General features: G+C 37.0%; 2 protein-coding genes across 3 annotated transcripts; both read left to right on the forward strand.

The window, feature by feature from the left end:
• Positions 993 to 5603, forward strand: LOC109821004. Its single transcript, XM_020387199.1, has 4 exons — positions 993 to 1924; positions 3639 to 3734; positions 3805 to 3957; positions 5352 to 5603. Exons 1-4 carry the CDS (start codon positions 1616 to 1618, stop codon positions 5601 to 5603), a joined length of 810 nt encoding a protein of 269 aa, XP_020242788.1. The 5' UTR covers positions 993 to 1615.
• Positions 6632 to 22382, forward strand: LOC109820021 (probable histidine kinase 5). 2 transcript variants are annotated; one of them, XM_020386061.1, is made up of 12 exons: positions 6632 to 6868; positions 8162 to 8440; positions 10094 to 10263; positions 10701 to 10913; positions 11000 to 11186; positions 11304 to 11355; positions 11447 to 11676; positions 11768 to 11866; positions 11959 to 12560; positions 14008 to 14493; positions 21122 to 21435; positions 21852 to 22382. In XM_020386061.1, exons 1-11 carry the CDS (start codon positions 6665 to 6667, stop codon positions 21327 to 21329), a joined length of 2730 nt encoding a protein of 909 aa, XP_020241650.1. In that variant the 5' UTR covers positions 6632 to 6664; the 3' UTR covers positions 21330 to 21435; positions 21852 to 22382. The 2 variants fall into 2 exon arrangements, with proteins under 2 accessions (XP_020241650.1, XP_020241651.1); XM_020386062.1 differs by having other exon boundaries at positions 21122 to 21422.

Raw genomic sequence — 22599 nt, forward strand, 5'->3', positions numbered from 1 at the left:
GGGCCCGGGCCCGGGCACGACCGGGCCGGGCCCGGGCCGGACACCGGGCCGGGTCCGGGCTCCGGGCTTTTTGGACACCCCTACCTGAGTACAACCATCCGCATTACTTTTCATCACGAGAGAATCTTTGTTGCTACATTAGCTTAGGTCCAATGTACGAATTTAATGCACCTAACCGTAGATCAAAATTCAACCGGGCGTACTTTTTATTTTTATTTTCCTCCTCGCACGACCGGGCCGGGCCCGGGCCGGACACCGGGCCGGGTCCGGGCTCCGGGCTTTTTGGACACCCCTACCTGAGTACAACCATCCGCATTACTTTTCATCACGAGAGAATCTTTGTTGCTACATTAGCTTAGGTCCAATGTACGAATTTAATGCACCTAACCGTAGATCAAAATTCAACCGGGCGTACTTTTTATTTTTATTTTCCTCCTCCCATTTGCGCATCAGAAAAAAAAAATTCAAAAGAGCAGGGTAAGACTATAATAAGACCCAGTAGCCCTTGGAAAACTTTAAGCTCTGTTGTACCCCAGCCACAACTTATTAATCGTAACCATTTATTACGCCTAGGTCACCTTTTCTGCTGTGTACCGAAAAAGCTAGGAGGAGAGACTGAGGATGGGGCACTGAGCAGCCAGCTTGGACGTGACACTGTCACAGTGTGCACTCTCTCTCTCTCTCCCCTGTTTCTCTTTCTCTCTCTAGAACTCAAAATTTTCAATTTTTCAAAAAAACTTTTTTTTTCCTTATTGTTTTCCTAATATATATAATACTGAAACATGCATCTTTTAGTGTAGCCACTAGCCAATGGTGAAGTCCCTTTCACTGACAAAAAAGCAAAAGCTAGAGGGAAAAAAAACTAAATACTAAAAAAATTAAAACAAAACAACATGGTCCCCCTCTTTTTTATCCTTTGAGATTCCTGTTTCCACACCTGCAATCTTTTCTCATCTTTTTTTCTTTTTCACTTTGTTTTTTTACAGGCTCCCTCACTCTCATCACTTTTTCACAAAAAAACAGATAGGAAAACAAGAATTTGGCCTCATTTACTTTATTTTTTCTCAGTTTTATCTTCCTTTTTCGAACTTTTCTCTCTGTAATCTTCCCCTTACTAGCCCCCACCAAGATGATGAGATAATGATGTGTCCAACACCTAAATAGCAAATGACCCATACCAACTTCCTCTCTTTAGAAGGAGAGAGATATCTAGAGAGAGAGAGAGCTAGAGCTAGAGAGAGAGAGAGAGAGACAGCTTTATTTTTGCTCAATGATTCCAGCCCAGATTGAGAAAAAACCCAAGCTAGCTTTTCTTTGAGATTTCTGTAGTAGTGGTTTTAAAAAAGGTGCAAACTTGATAGGGTTTTGGAGACTGTTCAGTTAAGGAGAAGGAGAGGAGAGGAGGAAGAGAAATTAGAGGGCAGAGGAGTGAACCCCCACAGTTCTTTTTGTGTCCCCAGCTCTGAGAGAGTTTCAGACCCTTGATGGTTTGATATAAAGGTGTAGCCTTGATGAGTTCTTGACCTGGAAACCAACAAAAAGATCTCTCCTTGATGATAAGTTACTGGGCTTGGTTATGTCATTTGGGGTTTTTTTTTGAAGTGTTGGGTCTTTCATGAGTTCTTCTCAGATTCTTCTGAGGATACCAAAGTGGGTTATTGTTAGAATGGCTGGAAGTAGGAGTAGAGTTAAAGAATGCCATGAGTGTGTGAGATGGAGGCTCAACTTTCTGGCTCTTTTGGCTGTGATGTGTGTTCTTGGTTCTTTATGGGTTTTTTGTGGAGTTGAAGATTGTGGGTTTTGGTGGAAGAAAGGCAAGGGGAGAGTTGAAGTTGAGGAGAAAGCTCAGGTCTCACTGGAGCATTTTAATCTTAAAAGCAATCAGCTTCAGGCTTTGCTGTTTCTATTGTCAACAATGGGTCAGGTATTGTTCTTTCTCTTTTGATTTGGTTCGTAATTTGGTCACTTTGAACTGTATACTGATTATGTTGCTTCTGGAAGTATTTGGAGCGAGCAAGATGCGGTTGATGTATTCTTTTTCCTTATCTTTCTTCACTTTTCTTGCATATTATTTGATTCCAACGAGACCCTCATTTCCAGCTTCATAGACTCTTGGATGAGCATGATCTTGATGGATTTCCACTCTAGAAAACCTCCTAGGTGATTTAGAAATTGTATGACCCAAGAAAATCAAATTGAAATAACTAAAATGATGGTACGGTAATTATTTGAGGTCCTCAAACCATAAGACTGGAGAATAAGCAAGGCATAATTGACATGGAAAACATCATGCTGCTACTGCATTTTTGAGTGCCTACAGCTACCGAAAACTCTTCCATAATTCATGGTCTACACTATTTTTGTTGTGCTCAAGAATTCTCCAAGGGATAAGATATTATTGCTATTTCAGACGTTAAAAGACATTTTTTGCGAAGAAACATCTCATCTACACCTTTTATATTTATCGTTATGAGGCCTTAAACTAGGTTATGTTATTGTTTGTTCTACGCAACAACACCCGTTGCCAAAGACCAAAGTACATTTTACATTATTTTTTTTGGGGGCAGTATGCATATATAAAGCAGAATAACCTTGCTTCTTGATTGAACACATAAAGGGCTCATCTACTAGTAAATCATAGACTACATACATTCTCCGAGAAAGTGGTAGAAATAATATTGTGATGAGGAAGTTGAAGAGGAGCAATTTAACCTTGCTATTGGGTATTCTTATTTCTAGTTTTTGTAAGGCATTTTATAGTTGGAAGGCACTAGTGCACACGTCAGAAATATCTGAGAAAACAGGCTTCATCTTTTCCTATTTACATAAACGTACGACAATATGTAGGGTCTACTGTAGGCGTCAAAAATTGCCTATAGGTCTCCGAACACAGTTCGAGACGGAGAGAAGACGATAAATATCCTATTTACATAAACGATGTTGCTGAGATAATCGCTTCGGTTTCTTGATTCATTCGCGAATCAACGAAACTCCGGATTGATCTGATCGTTTGGTAGTCCACGGATATCAACATCCCCATCACAGACAAAGATCCCATGCAAGTAGCGGGAGATAAACATCCGTTGCATTTGTTTTGACGAGAGTTATAATTTTTTTTTTGTTTTCATTGTGTAAGAGTCTTATAAAAAGACTATCTTTTTTGTTTTCATTGTAACGACTAAAGTTGTAATGATACATCAATGAAAATATCAACTTTCATCCCAAACATCTACTTGGGTAAAAAGAATAGTATATCATCAGAAATGAGTGTGCAAAGGCCTTTATTTTAGTGTTGCAATTTGATGTGTGTTCATCCAGCAGCTTAAATCTTTAGGACTGGCCTTTTCTTTACAATTTAGAGCCCAGGTTCAAGTGCATTTGTCTTTACAATTTAGAGCCCAGCTTAAATCTGTCATTTGCATCTCGTTTCTGCATTTTTAAGACCTCTTTGCAATAAATAAGGCATCTATAACTTGGCTCACACATGTTTAATTTTGAGATTATGACTAGTGACATTAAAATATGGTATTGCTATGCAGAAACGCCAATCACTTGTGAAATGTTAGATTTTTCTAGTTTAATTTAGGGTGCCTTACTGTTTATCTATCTTCCCTATTTACACCTTTCTTGTGTTGCAGAAATCGTTTACCAAATGCTTGGACAAGTCCATGACTGAGATGCCAGTCAATACTAGCATATCTCAAGCTATTGATGGATTCTGTTCTAAATGGGACCATTTTGACTGAGATGCCAGTCAATACTAGCATATCTCAAGCTATTGATGGATTCTGTTCTAAATGGGACCATTTGCAAAGCCAACAAGATCAGTGCCCACTGTTAGATGGATTTATTTTGGAAAAGTTAAAACGTTCATCACCTATGGATGGGCACGAAATGGACCACGCCTTGGAAGATATCATACCTTCTACGGGGGACACTGATGTTATGCTTCTAAAGGTCTGTACTCTCTCCAGTATTTTATTTCTTGCAAAACATTTTTGTTTCAACTTGTTTTTGCTTGTGTATTAATTCAGTAGAATGTTTTTTTCTCTCGACCGTGTTAAATGAAATAAATTGACGTATAAGATAATATTTTCCTTATGTTTGGAAGTTGCACCATAGTGTAAGCTATTAAGCAAATATTCAGTTTGGCATAATAGTTATTTTCAAAAGTTAAGATGGTCACTTTCTTATAGTTGCCCTCAGCCAGGTATTTGCTGCTACTCTTAGAAGGCTACTTTCAGGTCTGCATCATATTTTAGAAGTTTCATCATTGTTTTTAGAAAATTCTTGGTTATGGGCTCCTTGCTAACTATTTAAATGAGAAAAGCCTTAGATTGTTGTGGTGATCATGATGATTGTTATGACCTTTGTTTATCTTAATTTTCCTTCCCTTCGTTTCTAGATACCACTTGTTGCATGTCATTTGAGGCTTTGGCTGAGCTTGCCTTATCCTGGACCTTTTGCTGTTATCCCATTGGCTCATTTTGTGTAGTGTTGTGTTCAGAAAACCTGCAATGATGGATAAAAATTTGTCTTTGTTTAGTTTAATAAATTACCCTACAGATTCAAAATCAGCTGTCAAGTTGGAAAGGGAGGTGTAAATGATTGAAAGATGTTCAGTAAATAAATGTAACTGAACAAATCCTAGACTTATTATTTGATTTTCTAGTATGCTAACCCACAAAATATGGTGTCTGAGCTCTGTGTTTTCTCTCAAAATTTTCTTATATGACATACATATGCAGAAATAAATGTAGTCAATAATGCCAGATATGCCTGTGCAGCTCTATAATCTATAAATTTCAAATTACTGTCATAGGATATTAATGGACAAAATTGATTTGCAAATTTGCAAAACACTTTCTATAAATTTCAAATTACTGTCATAGGATATTAATGGACAAAATTGATTTGCAAATTTGCAAAACACTTTCTATAAAGTATAATGAATAATGATCTTATATTAATGGACAAAATTGATTTGCAAATTTGCAAAACACTTTCTATAAAGTATAATGAATAATGATCTTAATTTAGGATAATTAATTCATTATTTACCTTTTGAAGTTATATATGAAGTTATGCACTGCCGTTTTTGTACAAGAATTGTTATTCTTCCCTATTTCACCATGGGAATAAAACTGAGAAGATTCCTGCCTCCTTTTTTGAACAATGGTTTGACATTCATTGAGAATCTAAACAAATGTGTGAAGTAATGTGTTACATTTTTATTTTATTTTATTTATTTATTTTTTGAAAGCTGACCATACGGATACAATCTTCTAAAAAGGGAGAAGAGGCATTATGTTTATTACACTGATTGCTACTTTCATGCATCATGTTCACAGGAGTCACGAAGTGTATTGCGCCCAAGAGGATTGTTAAAGGGCATAAAAGTGTATCTTGAAAGTCTTCATAACATTTTGGGAAAATTACATTGGTTAGTCTTGTTTGTGGTGGTGATTTTTTTCAAAGGTTTTGTTCTTCGTGGAATATTGAGGAAGTCATCGAATCGGCAGGAGCAAAAGCAGCAACAACAGAAGAAACAACAAGATCCCCAGCAACAAAATTCAAAGGTATTAGATATTGTTGGTATTTAGATCAGGAGATATTATCAGATACTATGAGATGTGGTTGGCTATGATTTTATCTCATACTTATTTTATAATATACTCCTAATCTCTATTTAAGAGAGGTTAGGGTTATATGAATAATAACTTTGTTTTCTCTACTTCTCTACGTGGTATCAGAGCATATATACTATATATGCCTAGCTAGAGAAAATAGAAAAGGCAAAAGATTATTATTCATATGCCCCTAATCTCTTTTAAATAGAGATTAGGATGATATCACGAAATAGGTATGAGATAAAATCACTTCCAATTACATATCACAATATTTCATAATATCTCCTAAATCTAAATACCAATAATATCTAACACTCCTTATTATGCTGGACCATATGTACTATATAGGCCTAGATTGTTACAAATGGAAACAAAACAGCTAGTTGCAAGAGCTTTGGTCATGTCATTTTTGTCCGGAATACTTGAAGACATTAACAATCAAAAAATTATAGTCACAACCAATAGAACCCTAGGCGGGTATGCCAGTAGAAGAAATCCTAGGTGGGTATGCTAGTAGAAGAAAACCTGGGCCAGTATGTGAGTAGAAACCCTAGGCATGTCAGCCAGTAGAAGCCCTAGGTGGGTAAGCCCACCTAGAGTTGGTACTAGCTTACCCGCCTACGGTTTCTATTGGCTGACCCACCTAGGAATTTTTCTAGTGGCATACCCTCCTAGGATTTCTACTGGTTGTGGTTGTGACTATAATCTTCTGATTGCCGACGTCTTCTAGTATTTCGAACAAAGATGACATCATCGAAGCTCTTACAACTAGGTGTTTTGTTCCCATTTGTAACAAGCTGGACATATATAGTATATATGCTCCAGCTTGAGGGGAGTGTTAGATATTATTGGTCTTTAGATTTAGAAGATATTATGAGATATCGTGAGATGTAATTGGATATGATTTTATCTCATACCTATTTTATAATATCCTCCTAATCTCTAGTTAAGAGAGGTTAGAGTTATATGAATAATAACTGTCTTCTTTATTTCCCTTTTGATGGAGGAAGAAACTTTTGCTTCTAGGCTTCTCTATGGGGGTTATGGTATCTGTGTGGTTATTTTTTAGCATGAATGCTAGCATTATCTCGAGGAGGAAAGAGAATCTTGCAACTATGTGTGATGAGAGAGCACGGATGTTGCAAGATCAATTTAATGTGAGTATGAACCATGTGCATGCACTGGCCATATTAGTGTCTACTTTTCATCATGGAAAGAACCCTTCTGCCATTGATCAGGTACTGATGTTCTCATCTTCTTTGAATTTCTCATGTAATTTATGGTTTGTTTCATTTTCATTGGATTTGGCAAAACATTATAGCTTCATATATCTTATATTCTAAATATTTGTCTGATTTTGATGACCTCTCTAAGGTTGCTTAAGTTATGAAGCTCATTTATACAAAGAATGTGTAATGATCTAAATTACTTTTTTAAAACCAGCTAGTTTTCTATGTTTTCTTGTTAAGATGATTTCCCCCCTTAGAATTTGGCTAAGTTGACTGGCTGAAACTGCTAGAATGCCTGAACCTTCTTTGTATGTGTGCATGTGTACTCTTTGAAGCTCTAATGGGTAGGTCAGGATGAGCATGTTTTTAATGTAGGATAAATATAGTTCTTACATGCAGGAAGAATACACCCACATAGGTAACAGTGTAACTTTTCCACTAGAATTCTGTCAGGATTTTTTTCCCTTACCAGTAAGGGTAGACTCTCAACGCTAAAATGAGATTCTTAGATGTAGGTAAGAAATACAACTCACCTTCTTTTAGTGGATTCGAATTAAACAGACAAGTCAAACTACGTGTGAGGATAGAACTTTTACAATTAGGATTTGTGAGCATATGATATTAATCGGAAGCGTCTTTTGTGAGGCTCTTTATGAGTAGAAAGAATACTCCTACATATGTGAAATGCATTCGAAAATCCTTACCAATAAGGGTTACAAGTCTAATCAGTGAGAAAATAAAACTACTAGTTGTAAGAATACAACTGTTTCCTGTAAGAATGAAACTCTTACCTATGATAGTTATGAAATATGTCTGGGATTCTTTATATTTTTTGAAATTTAGACAACACCAGTAATGTTAATAAACTCTACTTATGAGGAGCACAAATCCTTATCATTAAGAAATAAGAGGTAACAAATGGATTCGACCTTTCTCTATAAGAACTCACTTCAAATTAAAGAGAGGCCATGAAGCCATTACTTCTTGCAAAAAGTTTATTCTTCCAGGTCGAGGTACCACCCCTATTGGTTACAGTTTCAAGGAATCTGTTACATTGATTATATATTCTACTCAAATTCAACAAGATATTCAAGGAATCTGTTACATTGATTATATATTCTACTCAAATTCAACAAGATATCCTGAGATTTGCAAACACGTCAGCAAAATTCCATTATCATGTTATCGTTAACTGTCAGACTAACTGATGCACTCAACTTAACAAAGCTTTTCTTTTTATTTGTCTCTTACCTCTTATATTGAAAGAATGTAACTTTCTGAGTCAATATATCTTTTTTTTAGAAAACATTTGCGGAGTACACAGCAAGAACATCATTTGAGAGACCGCTAATTAGTGGTGTGGCCTATGCTCTAAAAGTGCCTCATTCACAAAGAGAGCAATTTGAGAAGCAACATGGATTGAAAATAAAGAAAATGGAGACTGAGGATCAATCTCCTGTTCAGGATGATTACATACCTGAGAAGCTTGATCCTTCACCAGTTCAAGAAGAGTATGCACCCGTAATATTCTCCCAGGAAACTGTGTCTCACATTGTATCCATTGATATGATGTCTGGCAAGGTAAATACATGTTTATGATTTCATTTTACATGCAAAAAGAGAGATCATTCATAGTTACTTATAATGCTTAAGAACAACCTTGTGGTTTGGATGAAAATCATACAGAGGTATCAAAAAATGAGACCACACAGAATTATGGACTATTGTTAAAATTTATGTTTGTGATTATTATATAAATAAGTTTGTTATCAGTAGACTTTATTTTACAAGTTATTAATGTAATGTATATTGTACACTTCCCCCTCCCCCAACCCCCACCCCCCAAACCATTGCCGCCACACACACACACACAATTAAAAAAAAAAAAGAAAGCCAACAGCAACGACAACAACAACACACAAAAGAGAAGAAAAGATGAACTTTCAAGAGCCACCTTTGTAGACACAATGTACATTTTTATACATAAATCACCAATTCTCTTTCTTTTTTTTAATTGTTTATTTCTATTGGCTGAACCCTTTGCCCTATTTAGAAGGAAGAAATTCCTCCTTTGTGGGCGCTTACCGCAAGCCTTCAAATGATGACACCTCTTGTCGTACCAAGCACCTTAGAACTGGTACGAGCTAGGGTGAACAAGTGTTTTCTTTTGTATATAAAAGTAACTCATATTTGTCTGCAAACCTATCAAGTCAACTATATCATTCCTGGATTAATTTTATCATATGTTAGAACTTGGGGCTTGAATGAGCTAGTCTGTAACCAAGAGTATTTTTTTGTATCTAAAAATAACTTGTCTTTGTTTGGGAACCTTTGAAATCAAGTATTTACATTCCTAGATTAATTTTACCATGTGTAGGAACCTGTGTTCGTACTTGGCTTTTATTATCTTTTGAGTGAGTGAATTGAGCCGTATTGAGTAAAAATGTGATATTTACTCTGGTTAGTTGTGAAAGGTAATGCTACCTTTAAGTCATTGGCCTAATTGTTTTAAACTGACTTCCATAGTCTATTGGTGGAAGGAGCTTAAGAGCAATAGTACCGTAGAAGTGATACACTTGAAGATAATTTTTTCTTTATAAATCTGACTTGGCCTTAAGAGGATATATTACTTTCTTACTTCAACCATATGTTAACTGAAACTCTTTTTGTCAAAAAGATTTTCTTACTTTTCAAAAAGTTGCTCGAAAAGTCTTTCTAAAACAGAAAAAATTCTTTTTAATACTCCATAAGTTAAAAAGTTGACTCAAAATTGAATAAATCATAGTTTCATTCGAGTTGGTTTGACAATGGCAAGACATAAGGGAAGATTTTGTAAGAAGCAAGAAGATCAAAATGACTGAGAAGATTGAATGTTGAGTGAAACTGTTGGAGCACAAAAATACTGATCAGATTTGATTCCATATACTCCCTGTAGAAGTTATCCTTCTGTAGGAAGCTTCAGAATTGTGAGAGTATGCAGTAATTGGCAACTGATTTTAAGCAGTAGCAATATACCCCGTAATACTGGCTATAGTGAATGAGATTCTAAGCTTATATGCTGCATACTTTGCAGTGACTTGGATTGTAGACGAAGGACCACAAGTTCAACCCTCAATTAGATGAATAAAGCTACTTATATGCTTACCCATCATTAATTAATAGCTGCATCATCATAAAAAGCTTAATTCAACCATCAACATATTAATGCCCATAATATTTTCTGTTTGCGCACAGGAAGACAGGGAAAACATAATGAGGGCTAGAGCATCAGGGAAGGGGGTCCTAACCTCTCCTTTTAATCTTCTCAAGTCCAACAACCTAGGCGTGGTTCTCACATTCGCAGTTTATAACACCGACCTTCCTCCAAATGCTACACCAGAAGAGTGTATTGAAGCTACTGTTGGGTAACTTTCCTGGTTCATTCAACATGTTACGATCTTTGTGTCACTTTTTTTGTGACTTTTTAAGAGTTGAGCTACGCTACTAGTAGCACTATTAATAGTATCCAGTTTGTGGGTGATATCAACCCAAATTTAAAATTCAAAATTTCAAAACTGAAAATTAACCATTGGCTGTAATATACCACACATCAGCTATGTAGTAATAAAACTTCAAAGGATTTCAACATTGTTTCATATCTTGTCAAAATCAATGTTACATTGCTTAATTTCCCCCCCTTGTACATGATTCAAACACGTCCTTTGAAATTTTATTTCTAGGTAATTCATGTGTATTACATCACATCAAGCGGTTTAGGTTTTATGGACAAATTGGATACTACTAATATAATCCTAGCTCAACTCAATTTTTAGTTATTTCTTATTATATTATTTTTGTATAGGTATCTTGGTGCATCATTTGATGTTCCATCCTTGGTCGAGAGGCTCCTTCAACAGCTTGCTAGCAAGCAAACAATCATTGTTAATGTCTACGATACAACAAATTCTTCTATGCCTATTAGGATGTATGGCCCTGTAGGCAGTGGTGCTAGTGAGTTGCATGTTAGTAGTTTGGATTTCGGGGATCCCACTCGAAGGCATGAAATGCACTGCAGGTATCTGTTCTCGTTCATAAGCCTGTATTTAATCCAAAAATGGAATTAGCTTAATCTAATTTAGATTTATTTTTCTGTGATTTTAGGTTCAAGCAAGAGCCTCCATGGCCTTGGTCTGCTATAACTGCTTCTGTAGGGGTTGGAGTGATTGTTTTGCTTGTCGCGTATATATTTCATCAAGCTATTATCCGAATTGAACAGGTTGAAGATGACTACCATGAAATGAGGGAGCTTAAAGTTCGAGCAGAAGCTGCTGACGTGGCAAAGTCACAGGTAAACTACTCGTAACCTTTTTTGTTTTTAAATTTATTGCATCGTGAGTCATGGCCTTTTTATTGGTTATGCCTTCTTTAGTTGAATATTTGGCTCTGCTTTTGTTTTTCACTGCAGTTCCTGGCTACTGTCTCCCATGAAATCAGAACTCCAATGAATGGCGTTTTAGGTATGTGTAATTATTTTTCTCTTGCCTGCTGTAGAGTAGACAGTGAAGCAATAAAGAAAATGAGTTATTATTGCACTTCTATTCTTATTAGGTATGTTGCAAATGCTGATGGACACGAATCTCGATGCAACCCAACAAGATTTTGCAATGACAGCTCAGGCTAGTGGAAAATCTCTAATAGCTCTAATAAATGAGGTACTCGACCAGGCTAAGATAGAGTCCGGTAGGCTTGAACTAGAGGCTGTTCCTTTTGATGTTCGTGATGTCCTTGACAGTGTGCTCTCGATATTTTCTGACAAGTCACAGGCTAAGGGCATAGAGGTACATATAGCTAAAACTGCATGATATACTATTTTCTTTGATAGTTTAAGATTCAAAAATTCTAATTTTGATATCCTTTCAAAATGAGCAGTTAGCTGCATATGTTTCCGAGCATGTACCAGAGGTTCTTATCGGGGATCCTAGTCGGTTCAGACAGATCATCACAAATCTTGTTGGAAATTCTGTGAAGGTTTCTTATATTTTAGTATATTTGTCATTTGCAGGATTTTTTATTCCGACAATATGACACTGAAACCTGTTATTTTGGTTGGACATTTCCAGTTCACAGAAAAAGGGCATATCTTTGTTTCAGTGCATCTAGTGAAGGAACTGAAAAGCTCACATGAAGCTGGCAACACTTTGAGTGGGTATGAGGTAGTGGACGGATGTAAGAGCTGGGAGAACTTTCAAACTTTGGATTTCTCAGGTGAAGGTAGTGATGCAATCAACTTGCTGGTGACGATCGAAGACACTGGTATTGGAATACCTCTAGATGCTCAGAGCCGCATTTTCATGCCCTTCATGCAAGCTGATAGTTCAACTTCACGGACTCATGGGGGAACAGGAATAGGCTTGAGCATAAGCAAGTGTTTGGTGAACTTGATGGGTGGGGAAATGGGGTTTGTTAGTAAGCCTGGGATTGGTAGCACCTTTTCATTCACAGCTGTTCTCATGGAAGGACGGAAGAATTCAGCAGACCTGAAGAGACATGACCCTGACCAAGATGTGTCCGATTTCCGTAGGATGAGAGGATTAGTAGTTGATGGTAGAGGTATTCGTGCTGAGGTTACAAAGTATCATCTTCAAAGATTAGGAGTACAAGTGGACATTGCCATGGATGAAGAATCTGCGATCTCTTGCATATTGGATGCTTGCAACTCAAGGTAAATTTTCTTGGGAATTGACATTTTTCTACGTTGACACTTTGTTTTCTGTGTTTGTGTGTTTTTCAGCTTTAGACCGCCTCACTTAGTCTTGTGTTGTGCCTTAGAAATGCAAAACCATTTGTTGCAAATCCTATGAGCCTAAGAAAATCTCAGTACTCATGTAATGAGATCTCCAATAAAAGAAATAAGGAGATATACTAAAGGGATTGGAGACTTTTTATTTTCCTTTTCAGCTCAGTTCATCACCTTCCTTATCTCAAATTGTTTGACAAACTCTATTATAACTAAAATTCATAAATCTTGAGAAAAGATAACTGACTAATTCCACTCCGAATCAAATGAAACACGTGAGTTGTGAGACAAATAGATATCAGCACAAATTCAAAATTTGCATATATAAATTGTTAGTAGAGTATCGCATAATGAATAAAGAATTTATCTTTTCTTCATCATCATCATCATTTACAAGTCGATTAAACTGAATGCGGATAAATTCTAAAATATTTGTACTTTGCCTCTTTTTTTGTCTCCTCATGACGCTCCTAACTTCTTGTAATTATAAATTGTTAGTAGGTTATCGCATAACGAATAAAAAATTTATTGTTGCTTCATCATCATCATAATCATTTACAAGTTGATTAAACTGAATGCGGATAAGTTCTATAATATTTGTGCATTGCCTTTTTTTCGTCTCATGACATTCCTAACTTCTTGTAATTACATTTTTCTTATCTCGTTTTTTAATATATCTGCACTTATCCATTTTACCTGCAACCTTTTTTACTCTTATCATTCAGTACTCGAGTATATAGAGCATAACTATTCTTAAAACTGTCTTAAAATATTCCATCAACTTCGTCAAATTTAGATATCATACAACTTATTGGTCATGTTTCATATGAAAATGCATATATGATAACTTGATATATGGTAACTGCCTGGAAAAGTCATGTAAAAAATACTTCAAAGTGAAATCTCCTCATATCACGACCACAGTAATAATTCAATACCGAACAGGTGGTATGAGTACAACATGTTCAAGAATGTTTGTACAATGAACAGATGGTGTTAGTATATCAAACAGGTGAATCGGTAATGGAGAGCAAACTTGGGAGCCAATCATTACATACATAAAATAATAGTAGGCACCAAACTTTAGAGCCAGTGGGTTCTGGTTTCATCATCTGTTCTACTGACACTTGATTACTTAGAAGTTAAAATTGTTGCTAGGCTTTGATTTCATGGTAAATCTTGAATGGTGATAGTCATATATCGACAATGGTGCAATTATAGTAGAATATGTTCCATAGGATAAGTGTGATGAAAGTTATCTTCTTAATGTACCTTTAATCAATTCATATAGCATTGTCAGAGCAATCTAACTTCTAATAGAATACCATGAATATTTTCCTTAAGCTTTTGTGGATGTCTATTTCTCCTTCAGAGCTGAGCATATAGACATGGTGCTAGTTGACAAGGAAGCTTGGGGCAAGCAATTGGGCATGGCTTTCCCTCGTCCTTTCAGAGAGCTACAACAAAATGGGAAATTGAAGCCTCAATATGATTTCCCAAAGATGTTTCTACTAGCAACCTCTTTAAATCCTCTCGAGGTTGATGAGCTCAAATCAGCAGGATATGTTGATAGCATGATAAAGCCTCTCCGACTAAGTATGATGGTCGCTTGTCTAAGAAGGGCTTTTGGTAAAACACCTCGGAAACAAGCTGTGGTACTTCAAAGCCTATTGAGGGAGAAGCAGATTCTGGTTGTTGATGACAATATAGTCAATCGCAAGGTTGCTGCTGGGGCTTTGAAGAAGTATGGAGCTATTGTAACATGTGCAGAAAGTGGGAAGGTCGCTATTGAATTGCTCCAGCCCCCTCACAAGTTCGATGCTTGCTTTATGGATGTTCAGATGCCAGAGATGGATGGGTATTTATTCTTATTCCTTGTGGCAGTTGATTAAATTATTTGCCGATTTTCCCTTCTTGAGATTTGCTTGTTTCAGTTGCAATCTTTGTGGAAACGTGTTATTTCTCTCTTTACGGAAACTTTCTTTTCTCAATTATAGGGCTTATCCCACTAATTGTTTTTTCAGTAAACTAAAATTAACTAAAAACAATTAAATAAATATCAATAGGTATAAGTTAGTGTTGGGAATTTTATGGAGATTAACCTGCGGAATTAAACACTAAATGAATAACGACACCAATGAAAATACCGCAAGCAAGCAAACACCAAGATTTAACGTAGTTCGGCAAATCGTGCCTACGTCCACGGGACAGTCTAGAGAGAAATATTCCACTATGAATCAAGAGTACAATCCCTCCAAGTTATACCTGAACTTGATGATTAAATCACAAGAGAAAGATACAGTGTTTGCTCTAGGGCACCAAAACTCTAAAACCCGTCTCACTAAAAATCTCTAACTTTCGCGAAGAAACCAACACGGTACCCTCGACGACGTCGTCGTTCTGAAGACAACGACTTTTGAATCACTTTAATCAAACACCTGAGCTATCCGGAATCTGAATTTTTTTCTTTCTTTTTCTTTCTCTCCCTTGTTTCTCTCTCTCGGATACTGTAGCATAGGTATTGTAGCCGACGGATTACTGTTCATACAAAAAAACAAAAAACAGATTTTTCATATATAGAGTTCTCCAAACCTATTCCTATTTGAAATAGATCATCCAAATCCTCTTCTAGATAGAGTTTTAATTCATGTGGACTTCATGTGAGCCTTATCTTAGGCTAGACCCATAACAATCTCCCCCTCCAGCCCATCGAGGGGGTATGTCAATCTGTAACTCCTTAATGGGAATTCATGTCGGTCAATCGCCGATACAACTCGGTCTTCTCTCTGGAAATGATATTCGTTAAAAAATCTAATGGATTTTTATCTGTGTGAATGTTCTGTAACTTTAGCTCCTCTTTCTCAACGGCTTCTCTAAGCTAATGATATCTCACATCAATGTGTTTCATCTGGAGTGGAATGTAGAATTCTTACTCAAATCAAGAGCACTATCAATAAAGATGTGATAATTGTCCTGCTGCAAGTCTAACTTCTGCAAAAATCTTTTCAACCAAATCATCTCTTTATCGGCTTCTGCAGCTGTAATATATTCCGCCTCTGTTGTAGATAAAGAAACACATTTCTGCAATTTGGACTACCAATATACTGCTCCCCTGTAAAAGTGAACAACCAACCTGAGGTAGATTTCCTGTGATCGAGATCACCTGTCATATCCGCATATGCAAAACCATATAATACTGCCTTCGAACCTCTAATATTCAAACACAATTTGAAACTGCTTTTCAAATATTTTAAGATCTATTTTACACATTCCTAATAAACTTTTCCTGGATTAGAAAAAACCCTGTTCACAACGCCAACTGCATAAGCTATATCTGACCGAGTGTAAATTATGACATACATCAAACTCCATAGTCCATACAGCTGAAGAGTAAGGAATATTTTCCATCTCATTCTTTTCCTCATCTGTAGTCGGGCAAAATTTCTTGCTAAGCTTCAAGTGACCTGCAAGAGGAGTACTAACTGACTTGACATCTTTCATGTTGAATCTATCAAGTAACCGTTCAACATATTTCTTCTGTGGTAACCATAACTTTTTTGATTTTTCTGTCACGAGCAATATCCATACCAAGAATCCGCTGTGCCGAGCCTAAATCCTTCATGTCAAAAAAATTTAAATAACTCCTTCATCCCACTGATTATCTGACTATCCTGACCAACAATCAACATATCGTCCACATAAAACAAAAGGATAATGAAGCTAGAATCTGAAATTCTCCTGAAATATACACACGAATCTGCAATTGTCCTCCGATAGTCATGACTCAACATAAAAGAATCAAATTTTTTGTACCACGGCCTGGATTCCTGCTTCAAACCATAGAGGCTCTTCTTCCACTAGCAAATCATGTGTTCTTTTCCCTTCACTTCAAAACCCTCCGGTTGCTCCATGTAGATCTCCTCTACCAAATCATCATGAAGGAATGCAGTCTTCACATCAAGCTGCTCAATGTCGAGGTCTAAACTAGCTGCTAACCCCAAAATAACTCTAATGGACGTCATCTACACAACCTGTGAAAAAATCTCATTAAAATCAATGCACTTTTTCTGACCAAAACCTTTCATCACTAATCTGGCTTTGTATTTCTGAATCTCTTTGTAGCCATCATTCTTTAACTTGAACACCCACTTGTTATCCACTTTACACCTTCTCGATGAGCTTTCCCCAGATTAGAAAGAAACCTACTCACAACGCCAACTGCATGAGCTATATTTGGCCAAGTGCAAACCATGACATACATCAAACTTCCTACAGCTGAGAAGTAAGGAATATTCTTCATCTCACTCTTTTCTTCATCTGTAGTCAGGCAAAACTTTTGCTAAGCTTCAAATGATATGTAAGAGGAGTACTGACTGACTTGGCATCTTTTATGTTAAATCTATCAAGTAGTCGTTCAACATATTTCTCCTGGGATAACCATAACTTATTGGCTTTCTTGTCATGAGCAATATTCATACCAAGAATCTGCTATGTCGAGCCTAAATCATTCATTTCAAAAGTTGTAAATAACTCCTTCTTCAGCCCACTGATTATTTAACTATCCTGACCAACAATCAACATATCGTCCACATAAAACAAAAGGATAATGAAGCTAGAATCTGAAATTCTCCTGAAATATACACACGAATCTGCAATTGTCCTCCGATAGTCATGACTCAACATAAAAGAATCAAATTTTTTGTACCACGGCCTGGATTCCTGCTTCAAACCATAGAGGCTCTTCTTCCACTAGCAAATCATGTGTTCTTTTCCCTTCACTTCAAAACCCTCCGGTTGCTCCATGTAGATCTCCTCTACCAAATCATCATGAAGGAATGCAGTCTTCACATCAAGCTGCTCAATGTCGAGGTCTAAACTAGCTGCTAACCCCAAAATAACTCTAATGGACGTCATCTACACAACCTGTGAAAAAATCTCATTAAAATCAATGCACTTTTTCTGACCAAAACCTTTCATCACTAATCTGGCTTTGTATTTCTGAATCTCTTTGTAGCCATCATTCTTTAACTTGAACACCCACTTGTTCTTTAAAGCTTTTCTGTCCTTCGGCACATCCACTAACTCATAAGTATCGTTTTTCTCAAGAGACTTCATCTCTTTCTTCATAGCCTGAAACCATCTGTTCTTGTCTTTAGGAGTACGTGTCTCTTGAAAGCTCTTTGGCTCCCCCTCTTCTGTCAGCAAAGAATACTCTGAAAGATGATATCTCATGGATGATCGATGCTTTCTAGCTGATCTCCTAAGTTATGGCTTTGCAAACTCCTGCTGCAGGTGATGCTCACCCTGCTGAGGAGTCTCCTTCTCGTGATCCTGATCACCTTCTCCCTGCTCTGGTATCTGACCGTCATCATCATGCACCCGCTCTATATCTGTAGGATGCAACTGTACTGGAGACGAAACGGGTGGCATATCTAAAATCTTACTAACAACACTCTCTGACTGCTCCTCTCCTGATATCTGTAATAGTCTAATCCTCCTAAAAATCACATCTGCTCGTCTGATAATTTATCTCTTTTTTGAATCACATAGTTTGTAGCCGAGCCCATCTTCTCCATAACCAAGAAAGATGCAATGAACCGTTCTATCATCAAGCTTTTGTCTCTTCTCATTCGGAATGTGTGCAAACGCCTTGCAACCAAACATCTTCAGATGAGAATAGAAAATATCTTTTTCGGACCAAACTCTCTGAAATATCAAAACCCAAAGTAAATGAAGGAGACCTGTTGATTATATAGCATGCAATGCGAATAGCTTCAGCCCTGAAGTTTTTAGGTAACTTCGCCATCTTTAATATGCATCTGACTTTCTCCACAATGGTCCCTCTCTGCAACTCTATTATGCCGCGGTGTGCCGGGTTCTGTCCTCTGATACCGAATACCATGTTTGGAGTAATAATCTCTAAACTCAATAGAAGTGTACTCTCCTCCATTATCGGTTCGCAAACACTTCCAACTTCTTTCATGTTTGCTTCTCCATCATGGTATGAAGCTGCTGGAAGACTAAAAACACCTTATCCTTTGTCCTCAACAAGAAGACCCACATCTTCGGTGATGCATCATCAATAAATATGACAAAATACTTATTACCACCTAAGGACTCCATCTCAATAGGATCACAAATATTAGAATAAATCAAATCCAGGATATTATCTTTTTTTAGAAGGCTTACTAAAAGAAACTCTATGTTGTTTGCCAAACAAACAATAATCATAAGGGGTGAGTGACGCACTTTTGACAGAGGGAATGAGAGACTTCTTTGCCAATATCTGCAACCCCTTCTCGCTCATATGCCCGAGCCTCCTATGTCACAAACTGAGAGTGTCACCGTCTTGAGCCACGCTCAAAGCATCATATGAAGCCTTTACTTGAGTCTTGTATAAATTGCAACATACGCTTCCTCTAGCCACCACAAGAGAGCCTTTGGTGATCTTATATTTTCCTCCACCAAATTGAATTTCATATCCTATTCGGTTCAAAGTAATACCCGAAATCAAATTGAGTCGCAAATTAAGAACATGCCACATATTATTTAAGATCAATGTGCATCCGATATCTGTCTGCAAGTGTATATCACAAAGTCCCACAATCTTCGAGTAGCTGGTATTGCTCATCTTCACATTGCTAAAGTCACCTGCTTTATACGATGTGAAAATATCTCGATTGGAGGTAGTATGACATGTAGCTCTGTATCCACTATCCATTAGGAATTCTGACTTGTAACATGCATACAGTATTCTTCCCTACAAATCAGAATATTATTAGTCTCAGACAAAATAGCTGTAGTATCACTGTCAGCTTTCTTCTCATTTTTGTTTTCAGCTTGTTCTTTCTTTAATGTCCAACAATTTTTCTTGATATGACTTAGCTTCCCACAATAAAAACCTCTCCTTTTGGACTTTGATCTGCCCTTGGATGTGCCACGACCTCTGGACTAGTCCCTGCTCCTGCCCCTGTTTTCCGTGATAAGTACCTGTAAGTTATCTGTGCTGGTAGACTTCCTCCGAGTCTCTTCATTGAATAAACTATTAGTAGCTATATTCATCGATAATACACCATCTGGAGCTGCGTTGCTGACTGTCACAACCAGTGTCTCCTAACTGTCTGACAAAGAATCCAATAGCAATAAAGCTTGTAGCTTATCATCAATAGTCATCTTCATGATAGCTAACTGATTAATCAAACTCTTGAACTCATTCAAGTACCCTGCTATGTTACTTACTTGAATTTTAAGTTCACCAACCGCTTCATAATAAACGCTTTGTTTCCCGCGGTCTTCTGCTCGTAGAGATCCTCAAGCTTCTTCCAAAGAGACTTCGCATTAGTCTCCCTCGATACATGATGAACACACTAACGTCGATCCACATCCGAATATAACCGATCGCCTTCCTGTGTTGATTCTCCCATTCTTTATCAGTCATCTTTTCTGGCTTGGCTTCATCTCCCTCAATAGGGTCATATAAATCTTTACAATACAGAATATCTTCCATCTTGGATTTTCATATTTGCCAATTGGAACCATCCAATTTTATCATTGTGCCAAAATTCTCATTTTCCATCCTAAAGCACACCTCGAACCAGGGCTCTGATATCACTTATTGGGAATTTTATGGAGATTAACCTACGGAATTAAACACTAAACGAATAACGACACCAATAAAAATACCACAAGCAAGCAAACACTAAGATTTAACGTGGTTTGGCAAATCGTGCCTCTACGTCCACGGGGCAATCCAAAGAGATATATTCTACTATGAATCAAGAGTACAATCCCTCCAAGTTATACTTGAACTTGAGGATTAAATCACAAGAGAACGATACAGTGTTCCTTTTAGGACACCAAAACCCTAAAACTCGTCTCACTAAAAATCTCTAACTCCCGCAGAGAAACCAACACCGTACCCTCGATGGCGTCGTCGTTCTGAAGACAACGGTTTTTGAATGACTGTAATCGGACACCCAAGCTATCCGGAATCTGATTTTTTTTCTTTCTCTCCATTGTTTCTCTCTCGGGTACCGTAGCAGAGGCACTGTAGCCGCTGGGTTACTGTTCATATAAAAACAAAAAATAGGTTCTTCATATATAGAATTCTCCGACCCTATTCCTATTTCAAATTGATCATCCAAATCCTCTTCTAGATAGAGTTCTAATTCATGTGGACTTCATGTGAGTCTTATCTTGGGCTGGACCCACAACAGTTATCATATGCGTCTTTCTTTCCCATTTGATTATCCAACTTAATGCATGGAATTCTGCCTTCTCCTTGGTAGATAAAATCGCTTAGCTTCTCTTAAAGGGAGGGGAAAAAAAGAAGGTAAAATCGCCTAGCAATTTCACAATTGATATTACTTGGTACTTATTTTTGGAAATGGGAAAAACTAATAATTCTGTTTGACGGCAGGCTCTCTTTCATTTGTTTCATATAAGCATCCGACTGGTTTCTAACAATTTAACTGCAACTTTTGCAGCTTTGAAGCCACGAGGCAAATTCGAAGTATGGAAACCAGAGCAAATGATCATTGGCACATACCTATTCTTGCAATGACTGCAGATGTGATTCAAGCAACTCATGAGGAATGTCTACGATGTGGCATGGATGGCTACGTCTCAAAACCATTCGAGGAAGAACAGCTCTATACTGCTGTAGCCCATTTCTTTGAGACTGATAAAAGTTGATCTACTATCATAAGAGTCACTAATGGATTGAGCAAGGTCATTGAAGCTTGGCCTACAATTCGCGTGGATCAGAACTTGGACAGATTCTTCAAGGTATTCTTGTCAGGTAACTCATTTGACATGTTACTTGCTTCTTTATTGTTTGAAATATAACACCTTTCAGATATATGTCTGCCATTTTAATGGACTCAAGACATCTATGATACATATTTCATGCATTCCACTAAAAGTTCCATATAAAAAACAGCTGTTTTTACCCTTCTACTAAAGATTTAGGGTTATTTGCACTTTTGTGCTGTAAAGTTTACTCCTTTTTAATCTTGATACCCCTGGGTTTTTGTTGGCACTTTGATAGGCTGTGCTTACAAGTATTAATGCACTATGAAGACTCCTAACCTTAAATGTAGTCCAAGTGTCTCATAGTTTTACACTTAGATTTTGGATGGAATACTAATGTTTATTTAATTTATTTCAGGGAAATCAATGACCGTATTACTTACCTTGTGCTCATTTTATTTACAGGTACTAAATTTCAGAATCTATGAATCAGGTCGGGTATCAGTCCTAGTTACTACTTAACAGGAACATTCGTAAAGATGTCACCATATCTAACCTAGGTAGAGCTTACAGTTGATTCATTTGCATGTATATAGGTCCGTTGAGAAGTTCTTGTAGAAGTGCATTTTTTCCACTTGAGATTTGTCGAGAGAAATGTAGATAAATATGTTATTTTTCAAGTTCGCGATAGTGTATAAATTGGCAATTTGTTGTGTGGTCGTATGAGATGCACGCCCATGCTTGTTCTTGTGATTGAGGTTTTAGTTGCTCGGAACTTCCTGAGGATGTTTGTTAGCAAGTGTAAATATGGAAAGCACTATTATACTGTATGTCTTCTTTCAAGTATGCAAGGCGCGGTGTATAAATTCTCCTATGTGTTGTACTGTTAACTGAAATGGTTTTGAGCTTTATTCTCTCGCATGTATATCTCAATGATTGAATTTCTCTTCCAACTGGTTATAATTGTAAAAGTTAATGCTATTTGTTTTTTTTTTTTTTTGCAAAGAATGACTCTTGGTTCTGGAATCCTTTGATTTGTATCATACCGAAGTTGGCTGACTGCTAATGTAGTCAAGTATGATATGTGCTTGTACTTTAGGATATAATGTGCACAATTAGGTGAATAATGAAGCTCTGTTGTTTATGATTTATAGTTGTGGTCTCCTCTTTGTTATTGTGTAAATTTTCTTCTGCTTTCTGGGTGTTTCTCAAT

Source organism: Asparagus officinalis, chromosome 8, assembly GCF_001876935.1.
Source record: "Asparagus officinalis chromosome 8, Aspof.V1, whole genome shotgun sequence".
In the NCBI taxonomy this organism is placed as follows: Eukaryota; Viridiplantae; Streptophyta; class Magnoliopsida; order Asparagales; family Asparagaceae; genus Asparagus; species Asparagus officinalis.

Bases quoted from the DNA above. Each gene is read 5' to 3' on its own strand.
- LOC109821004 (XM_020387199.1), top strand. From the start codon at position 1,616: ATGAGTTCTTCTCAGATTCTTCTGAGGATACCAAAGTGGGTTATTGTT. The intron at 3,735-3,804 runs CATTTTGACTGA...TCTAAATGGGAC, and splicing joins GATTCTGTTCTAAATGGGAC to CATTTGCAAAGCCAACAAGA. The intron at 3,958-5,351 runs GTCTGTACTCTC...TCATGTTCACAG, and splicing joins CTGATGTTATGCTTCTAAAG to GAGTCACGAAGTGTATTGCG.
- LOC109820021 (XM_020386061.1), top strand. From the start codon at position 6,665: ATGGGGGTTATGGTATCTGTGTGGTTATTTTTTAGCATGAATGCTAGC. The intron at 8,441-10,093 runs GTAAATACATGT...GTTTGCGCACAG, and splicing joins TTGATATGATGTCTGGCAAG to GAAGACAGGGAAAACATAAT. The intron at 10,914-10,999 runs GTATCTGTTCTC...CTGTGATTTTAG, and splicing joins AGGCATGAAATGCACTGCAG to GTTCAAGCAAGAGCCTCCAT.